This window comes from Crinia signifera, chromosome 6 (genome assembly GCF_055691185.1).
Source record: "Crinia signifera chromosome 6, ASM5569118v1, whole genome shotgun sequence".
Classification (NCBI taxonomy): Eukaryota; Metazoa; Chordata; class Amphibia; order Anura; family Myobatrachidae; genus Crinia; species Crinia signifera.
In genome coordinates, this window is record NC_139222.1 from 118,321,072 (window position 1) to 118,348,466 (window position 27,395).

Here is a 27,395-nt window from a genome sequence, read left to right on the forward strand (position 1 = left end):
GGTCTGTAGGCCAATCAAAATACAGGGGTGGGGCTCCACAGGTGTCAGGGGTGGAGCTATGCTCTGTTTCCTGGCACCTTGGGTAAAAAGCAAAAGCGGAACTATTCGTTTAAGCTTGACATCGATGGTGGGAAACCATCTTGTACTCCCCCATCGATGGCAAAACTATTCAACATCTAATTATCGATGGCCATCCCTACTGCCTTCCTCAGAGTCTATGGAAGCACTCTGAATTTGGCATTACTTACAAAACAATCATCACAGCCAAATAATGGCAGCCACTAAGCATACCTCAAAGACAAAAGATTTGGACTAATATATCATGCGCTTAAATAGCAGCCCCAAAACCACAACCAAAAAATTGGAGAACCACTCCAGAGGTTAGTTACATACAATACCGTGTGGAATTTGGTAGGTAATCAAGGCGCTTTGCAAACATTCAAGGTGAAACCCAAAAAAACAAAAGAAAAAAAACACAATAGTGTAATATGGTTTTAACAGTACATAACAGTTCAATTAAAACTGGAGTCGACTCGTACCGAATTAAATGGTCTACATATGAGGTAGACAATAAGCCGTAGGGAGTAAGCAAATGTCCCTTCCTACGCCTTATTGTCTACCTCATATGTAGACCATTTAATTCGGTACGAGTCGACTCCAGTTTTAATTGAACTGTTATGTACTGTTAAAACCATATTACACTAAGCATACCTACCAACTGTCCCGATTACAGTCGGACAGTCCCTCTGTTCACTGTCCCTTTCTGTGGGTCTCACTGTCACATGGGGGTGTTAGGTTGGGAGAACCGGAGATCACTTCATAGCCCCGCCCCCCAATCAAACACAATGGATGACCATCAATAGTTAAAAATATTGATGGTAATTCATTGCATATTTTAGCACTATCGATGGGCAGTTGCTCTATTGCCATCAATGGCAACCAACGATGGCAATGGCAACGATGGCTATCCCGGCCGAGAACAGTGCTATGAACTCTTGTTATATATTACACATAGGAGTAGATGTGTGGTTGTGTCGTGACTATTTCCCCTTCCCCAGGCAGAAGTTGTTTGATGCTCTTACAGCAGGGGTGTCCAAACTTTTTGCTACGAGGGCCAGATTTGGTGAAGTGTAAATGTGTGGGGGCTGACCATTCAGCCTGACATTCTTTGAATCATTAATCACATCAGAATGGTCCCCCACTCTGCCCCCATTCACTCTATGTGCCCCAGCCTGCCCCTTCACTGTATTTCCCCCAGACTGCCCCATTCACTGTATGTCCCCCAGCCTGCCCCTCCTTCACTGTATGTTCCCCACTCTTAACCTATTCACTCTGTCCCCCAGCCTACCCCCCCCCCCCTTCTCTTAATGTCCATCAGTGCCTCCATTCATTGTATGTCCCCAAGCCTGACCCTCCTTCACTGTATGGGCGGTATTCAATGAGAATACCTGCGAGGTGCAGCGAATCCTTTTTAGGATTCGCTGCACATTCGCCACGTTCCGGAGCCGGCGGGCTCCGGTATTCAACGTGTCAGGGGCTCGCTGCCCCTAACTGGCGAATATGAGCTCCTGCGGCGAATAGCATGCCCCTCCTCAGAATAAAATTCCTGATTTTTTGACACCAAATGTAAAAAACAAAACACTTTATTTTAAAAGTTCACATTCCACTTTACCATAAAAAGATAGCGATTGCTGCTCGGTGAATCATGGTGAAAAAAACCTTGAAATGTATTTGCCATGTGGTCATTGAATAGGGTGATTCACCGTTTTAGTCAGAAATTCGCCAAACAGCACAAATTCGCCATAAAAACATGGCGAATCAGGCTCATTGAATACCGCCCTATGACTCACACCCCCACTCTGCCCCCATTGACTGTATGTCCCCCTGCCTGCCCCTTCCCTTCTCTGCCCGTTTCCAGCTGGAGGCTGCGGGCCGCTTGAAATGACAGCACAGGCAGCAATTGGCCCCCGGGCCTGACTTTGGACATGCCTGTCTTACAGGCTCTCCTTGCGAAGGGGATCCAGCTGCGGGCAGCTGCTTTAAGTAAAGGTAGTGATACAAGTGGAGAAGTGAACCAGTATTTGAAGTATTCCATGCCAAATAATGAGCTTCAAGTGCAATTTATAAAATGATAGGCTGCAACTGATTGGTTACCATGGCACACGTCTTTGCAATAAATAGTTTTGCAATCGTATCTCTCCAGCTTTAGGGTATCCATGATAGCACTGCTTTGGACTCTGATATTTGAAACTACATGTCCCGTAATGCCTTGGGACTCGGGAGTGTACCAATCTGACCGTCACATACTTCCTGCCTCAGTTTAATGAGCCTCCAAGTTAAATATAGTAAGCGGGCCGTTCCCAGTTTATATACTCTTGGTGTTGAGCCTCGCCCAGACCGTCTATCAAACGAATCACAACCCCATTGGTCGCCATATCGGGCGGTACCAGGTCCCCTAATGACGAAATTGTATATGATTGGTCCAAACGTTCCGCCCAGTGACGCTAGAGGGCTGCCATCTTACCACTCCGGCTTCCTCGGTAAAAAAAAAAACTCCGTAACCATGGAGATGCTGAAGTAGCGTACGGAGTTTGCTTAACACTAACACTAGTTCACGTTACGAAACGCACTGAGACAGACCCCTAAAGAGGGCACATCGATGCCTGATACGTAACGGTGTCAGAGGTGATAAAAAACATTGACGGGCTCATTTGCTGACTGCTCATAAACAACCTTTAGTGAGGAGCAACATGGCCGCACTCTCGCTTCCGCATTCACAGCCGCGGCTGTACGTGTTTGACGCACAACTCGGTGATTGGCCAATGTTCTCCCATGTGATGAGGGTACGCCTAGCTGTGTGAGAACAGGGTCCTGTGATTGGTTGACACAAAGGCCTGCGCACGCAGCAGCACCCCCGGCTCTCTTCCCTCGGTGACGTGAGCAACCGCCGCCATTTCGTGTGACCGAGCAGCAGAAGCAGTAGCGGCAGAAAGACCGAGGCGGCGGGAGGAGGAAGTCGGATTAAGAAAGACGGTGGTGAGCGCGGTTCATGTAATCTGGGCATTGTAATGTCTTTTAGCTGTGGGGACACAATGTTGCTCCTGTCACACACGCACCCTGGCTGCTGTCAGCGCTCATCTGAGTATTACCTTTGTGCATGCGTAGCTCCAGCACAGTGTAATTTGGTTTACTCTGCTCTTCGTAATCCCGGTGTGTGGTTTTGGTGTGTGTGTCCGCAGTTTGTAGATTAAGTAAAGGCCCTTACTGACCTGTCAGTACTGACCATCCCCCACTCCCTACGAGGAAGTCTCTAACCAAAGTACAGTGGTCTGATAAATAAGTATTTGCAAAACATCTTTTTATATCCGTAGTCTAGTACATTATCGTATTAAATAGGAGACCGGTTCTCTTGCTAATCATCATGGCATTCCCATAGACCTTGAGTTGTGACATCCTGATGCACACCACCCTGCCCATGGAGTGTGTGTGTGTGTCACTGAAATTGTATAACCTTTTTATTCTGATAAGAACCTACTCGGAACAATTCAATTGTTTCTCCATTGGGAGTTCTTATCTGCGGGAAAAGTTTGAAGTGGCACATTCAGGTCACGCCAAGCACATTGATCAGGTGTAGATGTTCTACGCAGCCATACCACCCCCACCTCCCCCCTCACTTTAGATGGGAGATCAGGTGCAACATACTAGCAGCAATGTACAAATATACAGTAACTCATAGCTAGCAGCTAGATGTAGATCTGCAAGTGAAAATATAATCGCAAATGATACATTTTTAAAGTTTGTTAGGCTTTTAATGAGCACAGGTTGCTTTTCTCTGTTTATTATGCTTATCCCTAATGTACAGAGAATTCTGTTATTGGACAAATCATGCATACAATGGCATAAATCTGATCATGTGCATTGCATAATAATTTAGTATAATTAAGCTTTTATACTGTGGTAATACAATATTATGTAATAAAGTCTGAGGGCAGGACAAATCCCAAAAGAATGCTGGCTGCCATACCTATAAAATAACCACTGATGTCTAATGCTGAATACAGACTAGGCAACAATATGCATGATGCCAATATCATTAATGATATAGCGTACATATAGTTGTCTAGTGTCTATGCTAGATTTTGTTTGCCCGGGTGTATGGCAGGAATTTGATCGCTTTCACTCATTGAATGAATTGGCTAGTGTGTACCCAGCATTGCTTTTGCATCCTTTCTGTTGACATTAATTCTTGTATATTGTAGTACCTTATTTTGAGCACTCCTGAATTAGGTGACTAGCAGAGAGAGGGTGTGGCATTGCAGGTAATCATTCAAGATGCTGACACCAGAATGTTGACATGGTATTTATGTTGAAATGTCAACTGTCAATATGACTATATACCGGTGATAGCTAACCTCGTTACTCCAGCTGTTGTTGAACGACATATCCCAGTATGCCCTGCATTAGTTTAGCATGGGCAAATGGTAAAACTGTAGCTGGGCATTATTTATTATTTTATTTATTAACAGTTTCTTATATAGCGCACATATTCTGCAGCGCTTTACAGAGAATATTTGAACATTCAAATCAGTCCCTGCCCCAGGGGAGCTTACAATCTATATTCCCTACCACGTACACGCACACACAGACATTCTAGGGTTAATTTGTTGGGAGCCAATTAACCTGCCAGTATATTTTTGGATTGTGGGAGGGAACCGGAGTACCCAGAGGAAACCCACGCAAGTACGGGGAGAATATACAAACTCCGCACAGTTAGGGCCATGGTGGGAATCGAACCCATGACCTCAGTGCTGTGAGGCAGTAATGCTAACCATTACACCATCTGTACTGCCCCAAAGGGCATGCTGGGATGTGTAGTTCAACAACAGCTGGCGTGTCGAGGTTAGCTATCACTGCTATATACCATCAGATAATGTAATATAATTAGAATAGTTGACCACATAGTCCCCATTAGTAGCTGGGCAGGAAATCCTTGCTCAGCTGTGCATAGCATAATAAAATAGTCCTTTTTGTTGGGAATACTAAATACAGTATTTTTCAGATTCATAGATTAATTATTGCTTATGTGACACCACAAGGGTTCGGCAGCGTCACACAGAATACGTAAATGAGCAAAAACAAGACCATGACTAAAGCTCTATACATTATGTGATCACTCATCTGGCACTTTTGAGACTGCTCGCAGTGTTATTCTAATCGGTGCGATGCAAACACCGACTAGTGGATTTCTGCTCCTACACGTACTGGGGTGCAAGCTAAACTAGGGCGGCAATGCTGTTTTAGGCCTTAGCGTAGTGCAAACAGCATTGCCGCGGGGCACATAAGTCTGAAAATGCCAGTACCCGTGACTGAATACCCACAAGTACTGGCATTCTCCAACTTAGCAGCATGCTGATTAGAATAGCGCCAAGAATAATGACCCCTGTTGTCTGTGCATGTACAGATAAGGGAGCGGATAGTTAACAAGGGCCATGTTGCTGGATTTTTAATGGCATCATATGTAATGAAGGGAAATTATGAATACTAGCAGAGCTGTTCCTCATCTATTATTTTAAACACATTTACTTACATAACATCAGCCTTTTCAGTTGAGCTTTACATTCAACTCATAGCAACCAATCAAGTTCTATAATGTTTCTAGTACAGTCTGGAGACTAAAACCGGTATTTGTGGGGACATCCACTTTTTCTGCCCTGGTCAATGTGGTACACTTAAGAAAACATATCCCATAAAACTGCCATGCACTGGAATTGTTTAGGTCGCTTTCTGTAGTGCAAATCATGCTTCCCTACTTTTGCCTACTCCAGGGGTTCCCAAATTTTTTTGAATCACGGTGCCCTAGAGCATCAAAATATTTTCATGGCACCCCTAGGCCAAATGTTTCTTATCGAGAAATTCAGAGAAAAAAATGAAAATTAAGTGCATTGTGTTTATATGTCACAGTTATCTGGTGAGGGACAGGATTTGCTTCTGTTTGTCCACATATATTATGATTGGCAGCCACAAGCACTGGTTTTGCCTGTTACATTGACCATACATAATGAGTTGATCCTGGTCCACCAACCCAAGGCACCCCTGCAAGTGTCCTGAGACACCCCAGGGTGCCTAGGGACACAGTTTGGGAACCACTGACCTACTCTCTTGGGTAATCCTGGAAGAAGGTCAAAATGTCATGTCTGGAGTACATGGTGATGTGATTCTCCACAAAGTGGAACCACCCACCTCATGCACCATTTTATTATTTGTTACAAGTTACTTATATATTGCACACACATTTCACAGCGCTTTACATAGAATATTTGAACCTTCACATCTGTCCCTGCCCCAATGGAGCTTACAATCTACTTGTACACATTCTATGGTTCATTTTTGTTGGGGGCCAATTAACCTACCAGTATATTTTTGGATTGTGGGAGGTAACCAGAGAACCCCCGAGGAAACTCGTGCAAGCATGGGGAGAATAAACAAACTCCACACAGTTAGGGCCATGGTGGGAATTAAACCCTTGACCTCAGTGCTGTGAGGCAGAAATGGGCTGCCGGACGGGTCCCGACAGTCGGGATCCCGACAGTCATTAACCCGACGTCGGGATACCGACTGTTAAAACACTGACGGCCGGGTTCCCGACGGCCGTCGGCTATTTTCCCTCGTGGGGGTCCACGACCCCCATAGAGGGAGAATAGAATAGGTGGTGAGCATAGCTCGCCACAGTGTCCGCAGCGTGGCAAGCGCAGTGAGCCCGCAAGGAGCTTTGTTGCGCTGTTCACGCTGTCTGAGACCAGGCAGTCGGGATCCCGACGTCGGGATAATGACTGTCGGGATCCCGACTGTCGGTGAATCATACCACACCCGCAGGAATGCTAACCATTACAATATCTGTGCTGCCATGAATCTCCACCATTCAGCAGGAAGAGCAACCAAGAGCATGACTTTCTATGTAATCATGCCCCATACCACTTACATTTCACTATGGAAGTGTGCAGCGTCCAGGAGGCTGATGTGGGGAGTCTCATCATTCCTGTTGAGTAGGAAATTACATTGTGAATATTTATATGATTTAATGTGCTCGAAATGTTGTCTAAAAAGTTTGGTCAGGTTTTACAACTTGTATTTTGAGGATGTTGTAATTTGACTCTTTAGTTAATGTATTGGTAATTATTGATTAGCCAGTGAGATATTACCTCTTTTCTATTGCCCTATAAAAAGAATGTTTTAACTGTATTTAGTGTTATGCAGTGGCTGCTCCTACCTTTTAGGAAGGGGAGCTGCAATTGCCCCTAGATTTAGCATAGCCAAATAGCAAAACTGAAGCAGAGCATGCTTGGATGTGTAGTTCAACAACAGCTGCAGTGTTAAGATTAGCCATCAAGGGCCTAGACACTGCTATTTGCACATGTACATCACATACAGGTAATATACTTTGCCACCATAGTGTACACCACCGCCTGACCATTATTATTATTATTATTATTATTATTATTATTATTTTTTTTTTTTTTTAAACTGAGCTAAGTGAAAGTGTAGGAGCCAGAGAGGTAAAGGTGTTCAGGGTCTGTAGTGCACTTTCACAGAGGGAGGTGCCGCTTCTTCTGCAGATTCTGGTAGTGTAGCTGAGCCTGCAGTAGCGGCCCCAGCTGCGCAGATGATTGATGTGGCACTGCATATGCACAGTTAGTCAGCGTCCGGCACCGCTATACGGTAGGCTCAGCTACACTGCCAGAATCTGCAGAAGCTTTTCCTGTGTCCTCCTTCTGAGTAAGTACACTAGTGCTGGGCCCTGAATCTGTCATCCCCACAACTTCAGTGTAAGTACAATGCTGGGACCTGAATCCAATGAGGCAGCGTTGTATAAAGTACTAGTGTTCCTTCTAGAAGCTAGGGCAGGCAGGGAGCCGCTGCACGGGGGCAGATGTCAGAAAAGGGGCGTGCCCGGGCCACCCCGAAGGCTCTACACTGCCAGGAAAGCGCCGGGCATCGCTATCTACAGTGGCGCTGTGTTTCCCAGGTCATACCAGAGGGGTCAGAGGCGGTCTGTTTTAGCGGGGCGCTGCCAGAGGGGCAGGGTGCATTTTGCCCTTTAAAAAATTGGCAGGGCACAGTGCCCCGCTAAAACAGCCTAGCAGGAACATGAAGTACCTCCTCCCTCATGTAAGTGCACCTGGAAGAGGTGACAGCAGCTTAATACTTAATGCTGTTAAGCAGCTGTCCGCTCTTCCGGATGCCTCCGGCTAGCTGACACGCCGCTGATCTCTGCTTACAGTGGCTGTCGGCTCAGTTACGCTGCACTGTGACAGCGCTTAGGTCTCTGGTATGTCAGCTCAGCGGCACGGCTCTTCCAGTACAGTATAAAAAGGGCAGGGCGCGGCACCCTGCATAACAAGGCTAGCAGGAACACTAGATTTAATATTCCACATGTCAGAATCTGAGTTTAAGCTTATGGGGTAGATCCTATTAACCCCCGAAGGGTGCGAGTTGCCATTTGGGTGCCGTTTTAATGCTGAAAATTCGAATTCAGCCTTACTCGCGCTTTTTGCAGGGCCGAATTAGCTGAAAATTGCTTGCACCCCTATGGAGGAGGTAGAGGGGAGGAGCCAACAAAATTTTAAGTGCTGACCTCTATAACACACATTCTATCCCCCAATGTAATGCAGACTTCAGTGGCCCCTGTGAACTCTTGAAGAAGGGAATTACCAGTGAGTACCAAATTCCTATCTTATTGTGGTCATTATGGTTGGGTTTAGCTGCACATAGCGACTGAGGCCGACAAATCGAATGGGCATGCCATGAAAAGTCCAGCTGGAGCACTCTAATGGGTGGCTTCTAGCACATTTCGCATGTCACCCCCAGGCGGGGCGGGGGTTGGGTGGCGGGGTATTGGACTTGTCTTAACAGAGCCACAGTGGAACAGCTCCGTTGGATGCCACCTGGTGGCTGCCGGTGCAAAAGCATTTGAATACAGTCCATTGTTGTGGCTTGCTAGAGTCTGGCGCTCAACCTGAATGATTTGTTCAGGCTTATTTAAAGTGACCAATATTCACAACTACATATGTGCCAGGATCTCAGACACTGATTATAAATAAGCCTTTAGGCAGCGATATGTCTGCCCATGCGGTTCCCATTTGGAAGAAATATGGGTGTGTGTGTGTGTATAATGACCAATCTTACAATATGAAATATGTAGGTCCCGTAGGATACATGTTACTAGGTAGTTTCTCATTTGTTTCTGCTGTAATTCTGTAAGAATCTATTACATTTCTGCCATCTTGTCACCCATACTAGACTACTAAATGCTGCATTTCTTTGCTGTATCATGTGGGCTTCAAGCCTTTATTTGCTGAGGGCACAGATTTCTCAGTTGTGTAGAAATCCTCCTACACAAACATACACTTTCCATCTTCCTCACATTGCTAGCCCCCATGTATGAATCATCAATACTTAGTAAAACACTTTTTAGGTACATTATTCCATAGGCCGTATTCTATTGTATAGTTTGTCATGCACCAATTGAAACTGACACTGCTTGTGAGAATATAGCGGAATTTAAGACCGCGTTTGTATGGTGGTGGTGTTTTCGTCTTTGGGTGTAATTATTTCACACGATGTATATAGATTTGGTCTTGTTGGTTTGCCAGAGTTGTGTGCTTTTCAATTAGCTATACCAGACTTAAGGGCCCTACATATGCAGGAGACTTGTGCCAGAGATTCATAACGGGAGACTCTGCTTGAGAGATTTCACTCTCTTAGATAATGAGCCACATACAGCGCGATTTGTGTCAGATTCATAACGGGAGATTTCAAATCTGTCACAAAGTGACGTAAAAACTGTGCACTTCATCACAAAGATTTAGTGGCCATATATACGCTGCCAAATACTTATGGAGTGGCAGCGTTGCACGGATCAGTGGGATCTGTGCAATGCTGTCCAGTAATTTAAAATTAAATCGGAGAGGGGTGTCTTCCCCCCCCCCCCCCCGGTTCCCCCGGATTTCTAAAACCAGCACCAGGGCCAGTCTTGGTTCCCCAAATACGGGGGACAAAATGAGTAGGGGTCCCCTGTATTTTGGCAACCAGCACCGGGACCAAACAGCCAACCGGGTAATGCCACAGCCAGGGGAAACTTTTTTTTTTTACACTAGTTCCCCTGGCCAAGGCATTCATCCCTGCCGCTGGTCAGGCCGGGCAGGGACCCTGGGGGAGTGGGGACCCCCTATGAAGGAGTCTACACACACACACACACTCTACAATGACACCCTACATATTTACCTATAGGTCCACCGCTGGTCGATCCTCTTGTCCAGTAAAATCCATTTGTCCCGGCGGTGCCGTGCGGCTGAAGGAGGAGGAAGCAGCAAGCCTCCAGAAGAGGTGCCGCTGGATGCTGGGGATCGCAGAGCCTTCTAGGCGGCAGGGGGCTGGTGTGCTCTGTGTTGGGTCCTGCTGCTGCACGACAGTCCTCTTCTTTTAGCCAGCGGAGACAGCAGCAAGAGACGGCGTGAGACAGAGTTGGTGCAAGTATGCAGGAAAGCGGCATCCAGATCCCTGTTTATGGCAGTGAGTTTTTTCCACTTACCCAAACAGTAGTAATCTAGTGTTCACTCTAGGAGTGACAGCGCGCAGGGGGGCGGACCGGGCACGCCGACGTCACAGCTGGGGGTGTGCCCGGGCCGCCGGCGTCATGAAAGGGGTGTGCCCGGCCCGCCGACGTCATGAAAGGGCGGGCCCACCGACGTCATGAAAGGGGCTGGGCCCACTGACGTCATGAAAGGGGCGGTGCCCGGGCAGCCACTGACGTCATGAAAGGGGCGGGGCGCCGTCTGCGGCGATGCTGGGCTTCCCCGTGAGGCTTTTTTAGCGGGAGGGGCAGGGAGCATTTTGCCCTTTAAAATCGGGCAGGGCGCAGCGCCCCGCTAAAACAGCCTAGCAGGAACACTAGTAATCACTGGCTCTCTGCTCGGCAGCGAGTCCCGGCTCCCCACTCCCCAGTGTTGGCGGAAGTGAGTCCCGGCTCCCTGTTCGGCAGCAAGTCCCGGCACCCTAATCTCCAACATAGAAGGCAGAGAGTCTTGGGCTACCCGCAGCGACTTCCGGGGCTCATCTGCAACTGCCTGAAGGCCTGCTGCTTCCTCCAAGCACCACAACCTCCTCCTTCAGTCACCGCCGCAATGCCCAGCCAGGTACCCTTCTCTGTCACAGGAGCCCCCGGACCCTTCAGCGATCGCTTGGAAGGCCACCACACAGATGTGCAGGGCCTTCCGAGCGATTGCTTTCAATTTACCAGCAGGGCTGTTATGTATTGCAGTCCCACGCATACATATCGCTGTGTGGCCTACATACACAGCGATGGTCAGCCACTTTCTGAGTGATTTACTAAAATGATGTCAAATCGCTCTTGTGTGTAGGGACCATTAATGCCAGACTATTTGTGCTCATTCACATCACTAAGGGGGTTAATATGTTGCACATCTGCACATGCGCAGAGGGCTTTCTGCGCATGTGCAGACGTAGGGTGCGTGCACCCACGGCGAACTCTCGGTTTGCCGGGTGCGTGCACCCATGACGGTGTGAGGGGGGGGTGCCGGGCTGCCCCATTACCATATGGGAACACCAGGCGTTCCATGGGCGTTCATTCGCCGGGCGGGTTTTGGTGAATTTGCAAGGCTGCGAATTTGCAGCCTTGCGAATCAACCAGAATAACCCCCCAAGTACTTACCAGTGTGTGTTCAGGTCTTACGCCTTCACAAAGTCAGCCTTTGTTTTGATGCACTTAATTGTGTTTTTAGGGGATGATGCTTCATAAAAGCACTAAGAACCAGTTTCTTTTTTATCCTGCGTATGTTTTGCAACGTTCTGTTTGCTGCTGGCTTCCTTACTTGCAAACACTTCCTTGCTTGAAAGGTATGGGTATTTTTTTTATTCACCTGTGGCTGCTTTTGTTTGGAGCACAACAATGACTAGCAATTTAATGTCTATCTTCTGCTGAATTTGGGACGGCAATATCTAGTGTGCGACTGTAGAATTCTCTGCATCAGATAGTGTGATTTATTGCATCAGTGCTATGTACCTGGCAAAATCTTGGCAATGTTTTTTGGCTTATAAAGTCTTAAAATGTATGTATATAATAACCACAGGTGATGCATTTTACCTGCCAAGGGGCAGCGGGCTTGTCCGATTTGCCAGTGTCAAATTGTAATTGAGCTGCCGTGGAACTCAAGGGAAATTAGGTTCTAATTCTCCGCAGGATAAGTTGGCCTAATGTATGGGGGCCATTTCCACAAAGTATTAGTAGAATATGGCGATATTCAATCACGGGTCACGACTGTTGATCCGTCCCGACAGCCGGGACCCTGTCCCATTTTTTTGTTTTGTTTGACCGCAAATCGGCGGGACTATGTCCCAGCTGCTGATTGGCGAAAAAGGGGGCATGGTCGCTTAAAGGCTATAGATTGTCTAGATCTGGTTTGTCAAGACAGGCCTGAGAGCTTTTAAAGTCAGGCCCGTTCTGTTGATCTCTGTCTTCAATGCTGTCCGGCAAGACAGCGTTGAATAGGCGCCCGCTGCGATTTCCCCTGTCGGAAATAGTGGCGGGATTGAATATCATCCTTTATATCTAATACATTTAGATCCTGGTTTGTCCACGGGTGTTGGAGTCTTTAGTGCAATGTTATAATCCCTTTTCTATTCAGTTCTTTATACAAGCAGGTGATGCCTTATCGGAGTTATCTGCTAATTACCATCAATGCAAAATTGGTGCATTGTCTAGGGAGCGATAACACCTCCTCTCTCCTCTATGCTGCACTGGTGGGACACAAACACATACACACCTTCTGAGCATGACCGACCCCCTGCTCCCAGCACCAGGATTTACAGAAACCCAGCTGCTCCTGTGCGTGTAACGACAACCCCGTTTATAATCCTTTCAGGTGTCTCTCATTTTCATTGGCTGTGTGTGTGTGTGTGTGTGTGTGTGTGTGTGTGTGTGTGAGATCCGCTAGTATTTTTTATTTATTTTTTCCCCGCAAATGCAATTGTTTGAAAAGCGCTATGGATAGGGCCTATTGAAGTTGAGTCTAAAACCTATTTCTCTATCATCCATAAGGGATACTATGGTTTACTTAGTACGATGGTGTATAGATGGGTCCAAAGGAGCCAGTGCACATAAAAATCTTCAACAGGGTGTGCTGGCTCCTCCCTCCCACAGCCCAGTTTAGAAAAATGTGCCCTCGAGAGGATGCACACTCTGGAGCTCCAGAGATTTTCTTCAATTTCTTTTAAAAGTTTTCTTTATTTGGGCATACAGCATGCCTGCGGTGTGGGGCGGATACTGATCTCATTAGGTGCTTCTATGTTCCACGCTTACAGAAAATAGTTCTGTCAGGGTTAGTGTACCGCTGTGCGGCATGCACACCCCTACAATACCCATCATACTGAGTGAACCCCACTATCCTTTATGGACTCAAAAAAATATTTACCGATAGGTATTTAAAATCCTATCAGTAGGCACTTTGAACATCTCTAGTGATTTCACTGTCTTTATAAGTGACATTGGTCATGTTTATTTTTTTAAAAATGAGCATTTGTTCTTTTAGATGCAAGAATTGTCAATGAATTTATCAAAATCTTTTTATATGCTTGATAAATATAGTTATGCGCTTGCATTGGTAAGTTTTCTCTCCCACCTGCATTATTTTGATCCATTTAGCACTTTGTTCTTGTCAGCACCGAGCAAGGTCATCTGTCTAAAGTTGCCTTGGCAACTGTTCTTTTCTTCTACTAGATCATCATTTCTAATAATGGTGAAGGACACTTGTATTTGTTGGCCAACAATGGTGTCCCTTGCAAGACGATTATAAAAGTGGACTTGTGCAAAAAGTAAACTGATGTATACTGGATAGATATTGAGAATTAATACTTAAATGAATTTCATGTTGAGTATAATCTACTCGGATATAGCTACACTGTGCAATACTGGCAATTGGGCCAGTAGTGGTGTTCCCTAAATGAGCAGGATACTTATGAATAAACGAATAATTTGTATAATCTTTTGGGCATGGTCCTAAATTCAGAGGGTGCGGTATATGGTCCCGGCAGTCGGGTTCCTGACTGGCCGGATTCAGACAGCGGGGCAAGTGCACCAAAGCCCCTTGCGGGCTCGCCACGCTGCGGGCACGGTGGCTCTACGCTCGCCACCTATTCTATTCTCCCTCTATGGAGGCACCCAATTCATACCCCTTTCAGACATACTACCGGGATTTTAGTCCGGTTCAAACCTGGGTTTTTAAAAATCCCGGGTCCATTGCAGGTGCGCAGGACTCAGGATTTTAGAGGATTTCAGACATACCCTAGTCCCGGGATTGTGCATGTGAAAAATCCCAGGATTTTGCCGTATGTCTGAAAGGGGTATTAGATATCCGTTCTCTCACTTGACATCTAAACTGCATTTTCTTCCTGATATGTGAGCAAAAATCAACTAAAAGTAAAGCGTCGGGTGTAGTCCATCGTGACAAGCTGCATTGCGCCTGTTATTGAACCCAGGGGCTGCATCTTAACTACTTCTAGGCATTATCATGGGGGAAAGTGGCTGTCATTATTGAATAGCACTTAGAATGCTTTCACAGAAATTTTGAACCAAGGCTATCTCTTGCATAAGCGCAATTCAATTGTTTGGGCACCTTTTCTTGTTGCAGCAGTATTTTAGTTAGAATTAACCACTTTACACAGCTAAAATTGGTGCTTACCAGAGCGTCAGAAGTAATGTGTCCAACAATAAAATTGCTCCAATGGATGCTCCCACCCCAACTAAAAGAACAAAGGTGAATTGCCCACATTGGGGTCGATTCAATGCGGTGCGGGGAGGAAACTCCCACAGCTATTCTAATCAGCATGCCGCTAACTCGGACTAATTGATCTCAGAAATCCAACGAAGCTAGGGCAGTGGTTATTTTTAAGCCCTAGGGTGGCGCAAGGAGCATTGCTGCATGTCAGATTGTAAAAAGCTGGTACTCGCGACTAAACACCCACGAGTACCGTCATTCTCCAACTTAGCATTCGCACTGATTAGAATAGCTCTGGCGCGATTTACCATATTGAATAGACCCCATGGAGTCTTATTCATCAAAACTCTAGTGACTCATAAGAATGTTAGTGGTAAAGAGTAGGTTTTTCAGAACGCTATTAAATACAATCTCTTGGTGACCTATTTTGTAGAATCAGAGCCAGAAGAGAGGTTACACATTGTTCTGATTTTGGGTTAATAGTGAAGAACAGTATGGATTTGTATATGCTAGCATAAGGTATTTCTAAACTCTGCTAATAAAGTTTAGTCCTTGAAGGTTTTTTTTTTTTGCTTTTCAGTCAAATCCATTTTGTGACCTTATTTTTTTTCTAAAAGGTAAAACAAACACTACAATGGGGAACATCTTTGCCAACCTGTTTAAAGGTCTCTTTGGAAAAAAGGAGATGAGAATTCTCATGGTGGGTTTGGACGCTGCTGGAAAGACCACAATCCTGTATAAATTGAAGTTGGGCGAGATTGTGACCACCATCCCCACAATAGGTACATAGCTCATTTCACTTCTTCGCTCATGTGAGAGTAGTACCAGCTCAGACTTCCTAATGTAATGCATTTGTCTTTTCTCAGGTTTTAATGTTGAGACTGTAGAATATAAGAATATCAGTTTTACAGTCTGGGACGTTGGTGGTCAGGATAAAATCAGACCTCTGTGGCGTCATTATTTCCAGAACACTCAGGGTATGTATATTTTCTGGTTCTACACATTACATTTTAATTTCTATGAGACCTGTTTACTAAAGATGTTTTCTCAGAGGAAAAGGACAATAATGTTTATCTATCTTATGTATCTGGTTATTAAGAAATATTAAACTGTAAGTTCATTAGGACAGGGTCTTCTTAACCTTCAGTTTCAGGTCATTGTTTGTAATTTGTTTTTAAATTAAGTAATTTTTATTGAAATTTTTGAAAAGCAAAAGACAAAACTCCTAAAGCAAGTTTGGGGAGTATCAGACACCTATTGCCAGTATCACATTTGACACAGTCATAGGCAACTAGGATAGCATGGTGGATAACAAAATGTAACACTGTACTAGGAGTCACCCAGCCCACCCCCAATGCTAAGAGAATAGCCATAGAAATGACAGGATTGTATATCACCATTACAATTGCTATTAAATATATTTTGTCAATTATAGAGAAAGATATAAGAAAAAAAACAAGGATATATACCAGAATCGTTTTTGATCAGCCGGATAAAAGAATAAAAATAGAGTTAAATAAAATCAAACTTCCCAACACAAACCTCCCCAAAACCCCCCACCCTGTATGGCCTAACCCAACCCTAGGCATACTTGGATCCCAATAAACTGCACCCTTTCCCAAACCTATATTAAACTACACTAACTCAAGAGGGATTAGATTAGTGGCCATTAGCTAAAAATTAAGCTATACACACACACACAATAGACAAATGAGTTGTCTAGGGCAATGACTCTGCATCAATGGCAAAATATAGGTGGAATATTGCAGCACAATTACATTATACACCAATATCATCGCATATTAATAAGTGTGTAACACGAGACCAAAGTATTAGTCCGGCCAGGCCCTCCCCCACAACAAAGCCCAATGGTTAGCAGTCCTTCCTTTATATACACCATGATATGTACAGTCAAAAAAATCTATATACATATATGGGGATCGGAAATACTGCATTAAGGAGTCCAGGATCGTGGCAGTAAGCCAAGGAGGTATAGAAAAGTTCTGGAGGTAGGAAGGAAAGGGGTCCTGGAGGATATTCTCTTCCTTCAATGACTCATAACTAATATCTGGCCGGCACCGTCTAGGAGGCAAAATAGCAACAGGGGCTGTAGGAGATATCACACTTTGATGAGATGAAGCCTGAAGATTCGTCGTACCAGCATCGGGGATAACAAGAGAATTCTCGATCAGGCAGGATAGATTCAGGATGTTGGTAGACTCAGAGTGTAAGCCGTATTTGCAGAATTTGTGAACATAGCCATCAAATTTCCTAGTTTAGCGGTGATCCTTTGGGCAGAGGCATCAATCGCCCTGAGTACCATCTGGAAGTGATCAGCCACAATAGTGGTGTTCAGACGATACTCCAGAGGAAAGTCAGAAATAACACTGTGGCGGCTAGCACACCACCAATGTATATCAGCTATCAACCAAGTAGGATTGAGCAGCCAGGAGACACCAAATCACCAGGATATGATAAAATATGGAAAAAAAAGTCTACACAAATAGTGCAGCACAACGATACCTCAAGCGACGCAGGTAGATATAGAGACAGTCCGGCAGGAGATGGAGACAGATCTCAGGCTATATAAGCAAGCTGACCCCTGCAATTCTCCGGGTGGTGCTGCGCTCCATGAGGTCTCAGAGATGGCGTACACGCTGCAGAGGTATGGAGACCAGCAGGCCTGCCGAAGGGCAAGAAGCACTATATGTCCCCCACTACAGGAGAGATGTAGAGGCAGAGGACCACTGGCAAGGGGCACAGGCAGAGCGAAGGCCGCGGCACAGGCTGCACAGCAAGGGAATCTGAGGGCCCTGCAGTATATACCCCGAGTAGCAGCCCACCGAAGAGGCACGCTGCAGCAGGAGTCCGACAGAGGTCCCACCACTATATAGGAAGATGGGGATTGCAGTCGGACGGCCGCCGGTGGAGTGCACCACTAGTTAACTCCCTCCAAGATGGCGCCCGGGCACGTCCCTGCCGGACTCAAGCAGGCCAAAGTCTCCCCCCCCCCCGCTGCTACTTCAGCCGCTCTCTGCGGATGCCGAGCTGCTCACCACCCTCAGGGAAGGACCAGCCACAGGTTAGAGCAGGGTGGCCGATCTGCCGCTAGCAGGATATATATAAAGGATTTTTAGCGGAACTCACGCTTCCCACCACCACTCAGGAGCTCAGCCAAGCCACGCCCCTTGTAATTTGTTTTTATTGTGTTCCCTCAAATATGCTTTTAGAACATCCAATGTTGTAAAAATCTGATTTGCAATCTTATCATGCTTCTCTCTTCATACCCTAGAACTCATTGCTGTATTTATTGTGCACTGTATGTCCAGCAAAGCTGGTTTATGATACTGTTTTTTCACTGTATTGTATTCCATATTGTACCACTCCATCTGTGTTTTTTCTTCAGTATTATCATTGTAATGAAATGGAATGCATGCATGCCAATTCACTATTAAGTAATTGAACAATCGCTGAATATAAAAGGACTTCTAAACTACTTCAGTATTACCCAGCCTTTGTTCTGTAGCTCTCTCCAATTGAGAGGAACATTTTTAGTTGTAGTATCAATATTGTAAAGGTATTGAAAGAGTAAAAAATGTTAATTTAGCTGCTGTGACATAACTTGCCTTGGTCTTATGCATTTACCTACAAATACACCTAGAGGGAGATTCAATTGTTTGCAGCACCCCTTCTCGGCCTGTATATGATGAACCCGGTGCTTTTTATGGTAGGGTGAATACTAATAGGCGCCCAAATGTAAAAACAATGAAATTGCTCCAACAAGCACCTTCTTTTTCAAGTAGACACCGAGCAGCAGGGCACCAAATTGATTCGCCCCCTATATGTCACAGAAGTGCACCATACATTTTTACAAATTGAACACTTTTGTAGTTCCACAAAAGCTTGAGCTACAGGTTGCCCAAAGTAAATGCTGAGAGCATGGTGCCTGCAATGTAAGGTCCTTAATTAAAAATGGATATTGGATTTCAAGGTTGAGGTTGACCTACATATCCTGCTGTAATTTGCTGTGAAACGAGCTGCAGTCTATAGAGCAATCCATAGTAATTTTAAACCTCTCTCCACTTACAGGTCTCATTTTTGTGGTAGACAGCAATGATAGGGAGAGAACTAATGAAGCTAGAGAGGAGTTAACAAGGATGTTGGCAGAAGACGAATTACGAGATGCTGTACTTCTAGTATTTGCAAACAAACAGGTAATTATATAAAATGGTTGAAGTGCTAGGGACAAAGCACAGGCATCCTTGTACAACAGCAGTTCTGGCTGTAAAGGTAGTTTCTTTAAATTGGTTTAGATAATGCAATGGATTTGGAAGTACAATCTTTATTTCCAAGCTACACTATATAACTCCTTTATCTGCTAGTTTGGCATACAAATTATAGTATAGTCTCTTTAGGATACTTAAATACAGGCTATATTCAACCTGACTCCATGTAATAAAGCTCCAACATTCCCCCTGTTAAGTTTTATTTATTTTCATGACAAGGCTTATAGATGTTAAGCGGGGTGGGGAAAGGTGTGTGTGTGTGTGTGTGTGTGTGTGTGTGTGTGTGTGTGTGTGTGTGTGTGTGGGGGGGGGGGGGGGGGGGGGGGGGTAGTAGTGCGGCCAGTACTGCAGACTCACCAGGCAAGCTTGGGGATACAAGAATGGGAAAGGGGGCCCAGCTTATTTTGTCACTCGGGCCTCACAATTTCTGATGGAAGTACTGATGTTAAGTGTAAGATAATAACATAGCTGTCTGTATATGCTGATAAATTCAAGCAAGGGGGATTTATATTCTGCATCTTGTTAAATACTGTAATAGAGGGTACATACAGTGAGATTTGCACTGTTTTTTATATTCCATTTCGCTTATAGAAATAAAATTAAATAGAATGGTTTTTCTACATTCGATGCAGATTTGATCCCAATGCATGCTCCGAAGTGTAAATAGTTTTGAAAAATAGTCTTGTCAGGCAAGGCTATATAGTACAGATCTGTACTATATAGTCAAATTGAATGCATTTTGTGTACCATTTTACCCCAAGCAAAATCGCACTGCGTGTACCCACTATAACGCTGTTTTATCAGTCCTTTCAGGTAAATCTGATATCAAAGAATGTGGTCCGACTATAGGGGTGTTCACACGGAACGATCCTTCTAAGCAATTTTGACTATATAGTCAAAATTGCTTAGTAGGTTAGTAAAGTTGGGCACCCACTATAGTTAGTACGCTCATACACCCACTATCCATGTCGGCATGGAGTTGATTCTATATAGTGTGGCAAGCCCAGCGAGTCCGAAGCGTGGCGAGCGGACGTGGAAAACTAAGCAAATAGCTTAGTGGGCGCCCAACTAACATAGAAGTACCAAATCTCCCTATAATATCGCTTAGTAAAAAAGAGTTGCCAGGCAAGAATATTTTGACTAGATATCTGGCTGTCTAGTCAAAATTGCTTATATTCACTAGGCAATCTGCAGTGAATACCAAGCAAGCATGTTAATTCTAGTATAGTCAAAATCGCCCATAGACAAATCGCTTAGTCAAAATCGCTGTTGGATCTAGTCAAGTCGCTCACTAGCAAAAATTGTTGGAGTTCTCATTAATCAATTTAAATTCATATTGTGAGGGCAGAGTCTGTCTGTCTGTGTAATCTAAAGTCAACAAATAACATTCTAGTCACCTAAAGTGTTTGATCCAATAAATGTATGACATCAAAAATAGTAACAACACTTTCTCTGGATATTTCTATGTTGTGTTGCTATACAGATAAAAGGTAATCATGACATTGCAGACCAAGGCTCAGCAAGTGTTTGCTGGCTCTAATCTCTATTATTATAATATGTAAGGTTTCTGAAATGTTAATATGGTATAGTAGGACTGTTGTACAGACCTTCAGATTACTGGGAAACCAGTATGTCAGAAATATAGAGCTTGATGGCACATAAGAACCATCTAGTCTTTTTAACCAAATCCTTATGGTCATGACTGCATTATGGAAATAGGATAGCCTTACATATTAAATTTGGGCTATTAAAAAACACCTGTGGCCAAACTAATGGAAAATAGATTCAAGTGTTCTGTAATACGTATGGATATATTTTTTTTTCTCTCTCTTTTAAACTCTTTGGTTTAACAAGGATTTATTGTATCCCTAGGACCTTCCCAACGCAATGAATGCTGCAGAAATCACCGACAAATTGGGTCTGCATTCTCTACGTCAGAGAAACTGGTACATCCAGGCAACCTGTGCGACCAGCGGGGACGGTCTATATGAGGGCTTAGACTGGCTGTCCAACCAGCTGAAGAATCAAAAGTGATCCCTCCCTGAGTGATTACCACCCTCCCTCTGCCCCACTTCCACCCAACTCCCATCTTGTTCAGCTTCTTGGCATCAGAGCTGGCCAGCGCCTCTGCTGCCTCCCAGGCGGGAATGTCATTTTTACACACATTAGTGTCGTGTGTGTCTGCACGCCTGTTCGAGTGGGAGCAGTGATCTCACACTGTGCCTTATACATGCTTAGCAGTATTACTACCCTCTGAACAAAACACTACCCGCAAATTAAACAGTGTGTGCACAGCTTTACCCCTCTTTCCACCCTCTGGCTAATCAAACAATAGCTGCAGAGGAAAGGCTGTGTAGTGTGTGTGGCACTGTAACCGTTTTCTTCTACATCAAAACTATAGTCATTTCTAGACCTTACCTTCCATAGTGGGGAAATACTGCTGGTTATATAAGGCTTTTTAATGTGTGAATTAAACTAAAAAATCATTAATCTTTCCTATATGTAGACTCTTGCCCCCATAGAGAACTGTTTATGTAATAGTTATTTTGGGGTAATATAAAGTTCGAAGTTCCCCTCTACTCCCCTTGCTGGCTGTAGGAAGCACATGGGGATTTTGTGTTGTGTGCACCGTGTATTCTCATCTGGTCCAATTATCATGTTGCTACCTGGGAAAGGCTTCACACACACTATTGCCATTACAGTTAGAGGTTATTACACAAGTGGAGTTAGATTCCCTATATCTATAATACCATTGTACTTCTGACAATAGAAGCCAGCATGTTAATACCATAGGATTTTGTTTTTTTCTTATTTGTCATCGGGGGTCTTGAGTTTTGTTCATCTTCAACTGTAGGGGGTATTGACCTAGTGCTGTGGTGTGACTTTGCTAGATCTTACCAGCTATACAAACTTGATTCCCTGACTTGTTTACGCACACTGGGCTATTTTCTAGATCTGTATCACAAGGTAGAGTTATTACAGGACAGTGGAAAATGCATGTTCAACAAACTATTCCAGGTAACTTAATAAAAGTGAATTTTTAAATTACACTTGGCGCAAACTCCTTTAAAAAATTTTTTTTCCCTAAATACCTCAAATTATTTCCAGCCTGCATACACACACATACCATACAGCCATTGCATGAATCCTTTTGACAATAGCTCATTTCTATTTGGAACATGTTCCCTCCATACTAACGTGCACATAACATGACATTATCCACCTAGCTGATAGAGGCTACTGAGATGTCTGCTCCCACTCCTTGCTGTGTGTTTTTTTTTTCTCTTTCCTTTTTTTTTTCAGTTCTTTTTTGGTATGGGGTATCTGAAATGTGATATTCCTTACTTTGAAGGAAGTTTGTACAGTAGTATTGTTCTAATTTATGAATTTCAAAGTATGCTCACTCACTCATCTGTGTCATCATTTCTAGCCCTATTTGTCTTAATTATCTGAAAGACCCAATGTCTGGTTATTCAACAGTGAAGGAGCAGAGGGAGGCAAGGGGTATACAGATGAAAGGGAAGTACACTGTCTCGTTTGCAGACAGTAAAAATTAAAAGGTTAAAACTGGTAAAAGACACTTTACTGGGCAAGTCTGCTTGCAGGATTTGTGGACACTGGCGCAGCTGTACAAAATACCCAGGTTGCAAGGACATTGTACATTGCATCAGCTGGATGTATTACGAATGTAGGTGGATTCCTTAAATATATAATTTTACAAATCTATGGCAGTATACTTTAGTATTGAGAAATCAATGATTTTGTTAAAATATGTCAAATATATTTGTTCAGGGAAAAATGTTTCAATTTAATAAGAAAATAAAATCTTCCTCCTTTCGAATTTGGAGGAGTCGTACACGATCTTTATACATTTTGGTTTTTACCCTGGTAGTAGGGTTTATCACCAGCATTTTAACACTTAACCCAGAGTTATGTCAATTAGTTTGTTCTCTCTCGCTCAAATTATAATCTACAAACCCACATTTTGTTAATTTTGCTGAGTCGGGTAACTGTATTGCGCATGTGGCTTTCTGAACTTTACAGCACACGGTTCAAATTGGAAATTTCTATATATTAAGCTGCATCTAAAATCTTTAGACTTATGTTTTATTTTGTGGGGACTGGGATGTAGCTCTTACTGATTTTTAAATAACTATATATACTTCAGTCTGTAAATGACGCAGATTTCATATCATCAAGCATATAGAACATTGGAGCTTTAAAGTAACTTTTTTTTTTTATATATCATTATCATTTTCTTTTTTCTTTTTTCCTGTATAAAATAAACAAAAAATGAAGAAAAACCGGAATTGAAAGTGTGAAATATGTGATGTACAATTGGACCGAAATTGAGTTTCTTTTAGTTTTGTTTGTTTTCTAACCATGTTGTAATTTTGTTTGAAATACTCTATTAAAAGTTCTGTATTGAAATAAATTTGTATTTTGCCTTATTTAAATTTTTACCTTGGTTTAAGCTCTTCCCCCTTAAACCTTCAGAAAGTACCCTTTCTTTTAACGGTAAACTGTACCATTTGTATAAATTATTTAGAGCAAACTTCTGCATGCACAATATAAAGAAGTGTCATGTTTGCATACTTAATACTGACAACTTTAACACCTCCTCTCCTGACAGCTCTTAAGCTGTGTACACACGGGGAAGATATATTGCTCAGTGTCTCCTTATCAGCGACCAGAGATGGTCACTGATGAAAGGGAACCTCCAGTGGCATAAGTTCATCCCAGTTGCCCAGAGGCAAGATGTATATTGGTGCCCCCAACACATACAAAACCTTATATAATTATATATGTCTCTTATGAAATATTATATATATGATAGATAGAGAGAGAGAGAGAGAACACTGTATATTTCAGAACTAAGCCACAGAAGCTATTTCAATGTCTTTCAATTAATGGATTTAAACTTGCAGGGGAAGAGAGGTGCCCCCTTGAGAGCAGGAGCCCAGAGGCAGATGACTCCATTGCCTCCCAGAGTTCTGCCACTGGGAACCTCTGCCGGGGGAGCCGCAGAGAGAATCAGCTGGTCGCAGGAGCAATTTCCTGCGACCAGCAATCATAAGGGGGCTAAAACCAGGAGCGCGCACCTGGCGATTTATCGCCGGTGCACACTCCAATCGCTGGCAATTTGGTCGCTCAGCGACCATATTGCCAGCGATTTTAGCCCGTGTGTACGCACGTTAAGACAGTAGTAGATGAGTGTTGCATGTTGTCCCCAGCTGTGTTTGTAGCTCCCCATAGAAATAACTTAGCTGGTCCAGGTGATTGGTTGTGACTCACTGCAGCAGCAGCAGGCAAATTTAGAAAATGGTACTGGTCATCTGGTCACCAGCTGAACTAAAAATAAACAAAAACTACCTCACCATATAACCTTAATATGGTGAAAAGATAGAAAATATATATATATATATATATATATATATATATATATATATATATATATATATATATATATATATATATATATATATATATATATATATATAGATTACCAAACTGTGACACCCTCCCCCACCCTGCATTACAGAAACCTAATGTAGTCCCAGCATTGACTACAAATAATTATGGGCAAACATAAAAAGAGCAGATTCTCCCTTGAGCATGTTGCAGTACATATTGTCTGGTTATATCCAGGCATAAATTAAAACCGTATACAGCATAGAAATTCAGAGGTGGTGCTGAATCCAATATCCATATCTCTCCCCGTCTTTAGTCAAGAAAGAAAGTATATAATGAACTAGCTTGTCTAGTGTATAAAATGATAGGCCTTGCTGCGCTGCTTGATTCCTCCTGCAAATGCAAAAAAGTTTGAGATCTGCTTGGGGTATTTGTTTTTTTTAATTTTAGGTTTGCTTAAAAAGTTTGTTTTATGAAACTTTAATACATTTTATAAATGAGCACATCCGAAAAATCTGAGTTCCATTGCCAAATACCAATGTGCAGCACTTGCACCCATGTTTACGACTTTTCTACCAGAATTAAACTTGGAGAAGTGAATGCAAAAAGTAAGGAAACCAATAAAGTGGAAAATAAGATGGCAGGGCCATAATAAACGTTGTTGGGGGTTATAAGGTAAGTACTTGGGGTTATTAAAAGGTATTTAATTGCTGATGTATGTCTTATATTGAAAAATGTAAGCGTTTCATCAAAATAAAACATTTTGTTGTACAATAAAGTGAGTTTTTTTTCCCTATCATTTTTATGAAGTGGTGTAACCATTTATCTCATTTGCAAGTTCGAAAATACCCTTTCCTCTACCTCCCCCATGGCAGCCATCACTTATGGGTTCTTCCCCTATTGGGTAGCTTTTGGAAAGGAAAAAAAGACGCCCCTTCTCCATAAAAGGCTCCTCCTCCTTCTCTCTGTCTTTTTTTCCTTTCCCAGGAGGGTAGCATGTGGTTTTTTAGCTAGTGGCTTACCCTGTGAAGTAGATCTGGTTTCCACCGGCGTCTTGAGCGTCCAGGTGGAAACAAAGTAACCAGGCGGCTGGTGAAACCTCAGGAAGCCGCATGCCGTCCTCAGGTTTGGGCGGCTAACAAGCGGTGGCGTCCTAGGAGGCAAGGTGGAGGTCTCCTGTCCGGAATCCAGGTGAGACCGGGCGGACGTCGTCACCTGCGGCAGGTGACAAGCAGATGAATAGGCCACGGCGCGGCCGGACAGCGCGTCCTTATGGGCGCAGGAGGTGACGCGGCGTCTGACGCGGCAGGCGTCTGACGCGAGGTAGCGCTGGCGTCGGCGTCTGACGCGGTGACGTCAGGACGCATCGCTGGCGCCCTCGGATGACGCGGTCGCCTGTGGCACGCGGAAGACGCTTCTCTTTAAAAGGAGGAAGCGTGTGGGGACACTGTACCACCAACGAGGGGCAGCTCCACGGTCTGCAGAGCGGTATTATTCAAGAAGTGGTGAGTGTGCCACCTGGCTTCACTACTAAATGTAGGAGTTGTTTTGTGGTATACTGCACAAATACCCTGATAGGTTATTGTTGTTTATAGACAGCCTTAAAGGGTCAGTGCAAGCATGGAGGAAGAGAGGAGGCAGATCAGTCAGAAGTCAGGGTAAGCCACGAGGAGTAGACTGTATTTGCTTTTTTATCACGAGTGTGACAAATCCTGCTGATGATTGTATGTTGTTATACAGATCTGACAACAGCAAGGATAAAGGGGAGAAATCCAGGCACAAGAAAATGCACACGGCTAAATGCCTTATGTGCAACTTATCATTGCCGGATAAATACATGGGGAGTGTATGTGAAAAATGCAAGACCCCACAGTTACCCCTATCTCAGATGTCGGGACTGGTCGACATGTTGAAGACGGCTCTTGCCGACACGTTTGTGACCAAGAAAGATATGGAAAAAAGTACAGGGAAGAGAAGTCGCTCCAGAGTAAGCGAAGCGTCGGCAGAGTCTGGAGATGAGATAGCAGATACAGCAGCAGATGAGGCTGAGGATCCGGTGGTAGATAAATCGGAAAGTGACTTCAATGCTGATATGGTGGAAAACCTCCTAACATTGATACACAAATCCCTGAATATAGAAGATGCGCAGGAGGAGGTGAAACTCCAAGAGCTTCTGTTCCGAGATAAAGGGAAAGTTTTTATCTCAGACATTAAAGGATATGGTGTCGGATGAATGGAAGCATCCGGATAAGAAGATCACTGTGCCTGCAAAGATAGGGAAAATGTATCCATTCCCTAAAGATCAGACGTCCACTTGGGATGAAGTTCCTAAAGTCGACGCAGCGATAGCAAGGATATCAAAAAAGACGACCTTGCCTCTCGAGGACGCAAACATATTTAAAGATCCTATGGAGAGGAGAGTAGAGCTGGGGCTGAGGAAACAGCACCTGACTTTAGGGGCGGCTATGAAGCCTGCGGCCTCTATGGCTACCACGTCCAGGGTATTACGAGAATGGTGCCAGCAACTGGAAGCAGATATGATGGACGGTCTAAGAAGATCGGACATGTTGAAAACAGTGCAAAATATACAGCTTGCCGTTGAATTTTTGTGTGAAGCGTCTTTAGATACAATGAGGCTGACAGCAAGGGCAAATGCTACAGCAACAGTAGTTAGGAGAGCACTCTGGCTCAAACCGTGGGCGGCAGACGTGCAATCCAAAATGAAGTTATTGTCACTTCCTTTCCAAGGAGATTATTTATTTGGTGCACAGCTAGACCAAATCATAACAAAGATATCCGGAGGGAAATCTGTTTGGCTCCCGCAAGAGAAAGTGATCAAGAGAAGGCAGTGAATAGGTCGGTTAAATACCAACCACAAGAATATAAGGAGGCGAGAAGCTACCGGCGT

The 27,395-nt window shown here is 44.0% G+C and overlaps 1 protein-coding gene across 1 annotated transcript; it reads left to right on the forward strand.

Moving 5' to 3' along the window:
* Positions 1-2,880: 2,880 nt before the first annotated feature.
* LOC146008047 (ADP-ribosylation factor 1-like) lies at positions 2,881-23,510 on the forward strand. The gene is made up of 5 exons (XM_083146936.1): positions 2,881-3,036; positions 15,407-15,571; positions 15,656-15,766; positions 18,879-19,003; positions 20,948-23,510. The coding sequence occupies exons 2-5, from the start codon at positions 15,424-15,426 to the stop codon at positions 21,107-21,109; spliced, it is 546 nt and encodes a 181-aa protein (XP_083003062.1). The 5' UTR covers positions 2,881-3,036; positions 15,407-15,423; the 3' UTR covers positions 21,110-23,510.
* Positions 23,511-27,395: the final 3,885 nt, after the last annotated feature.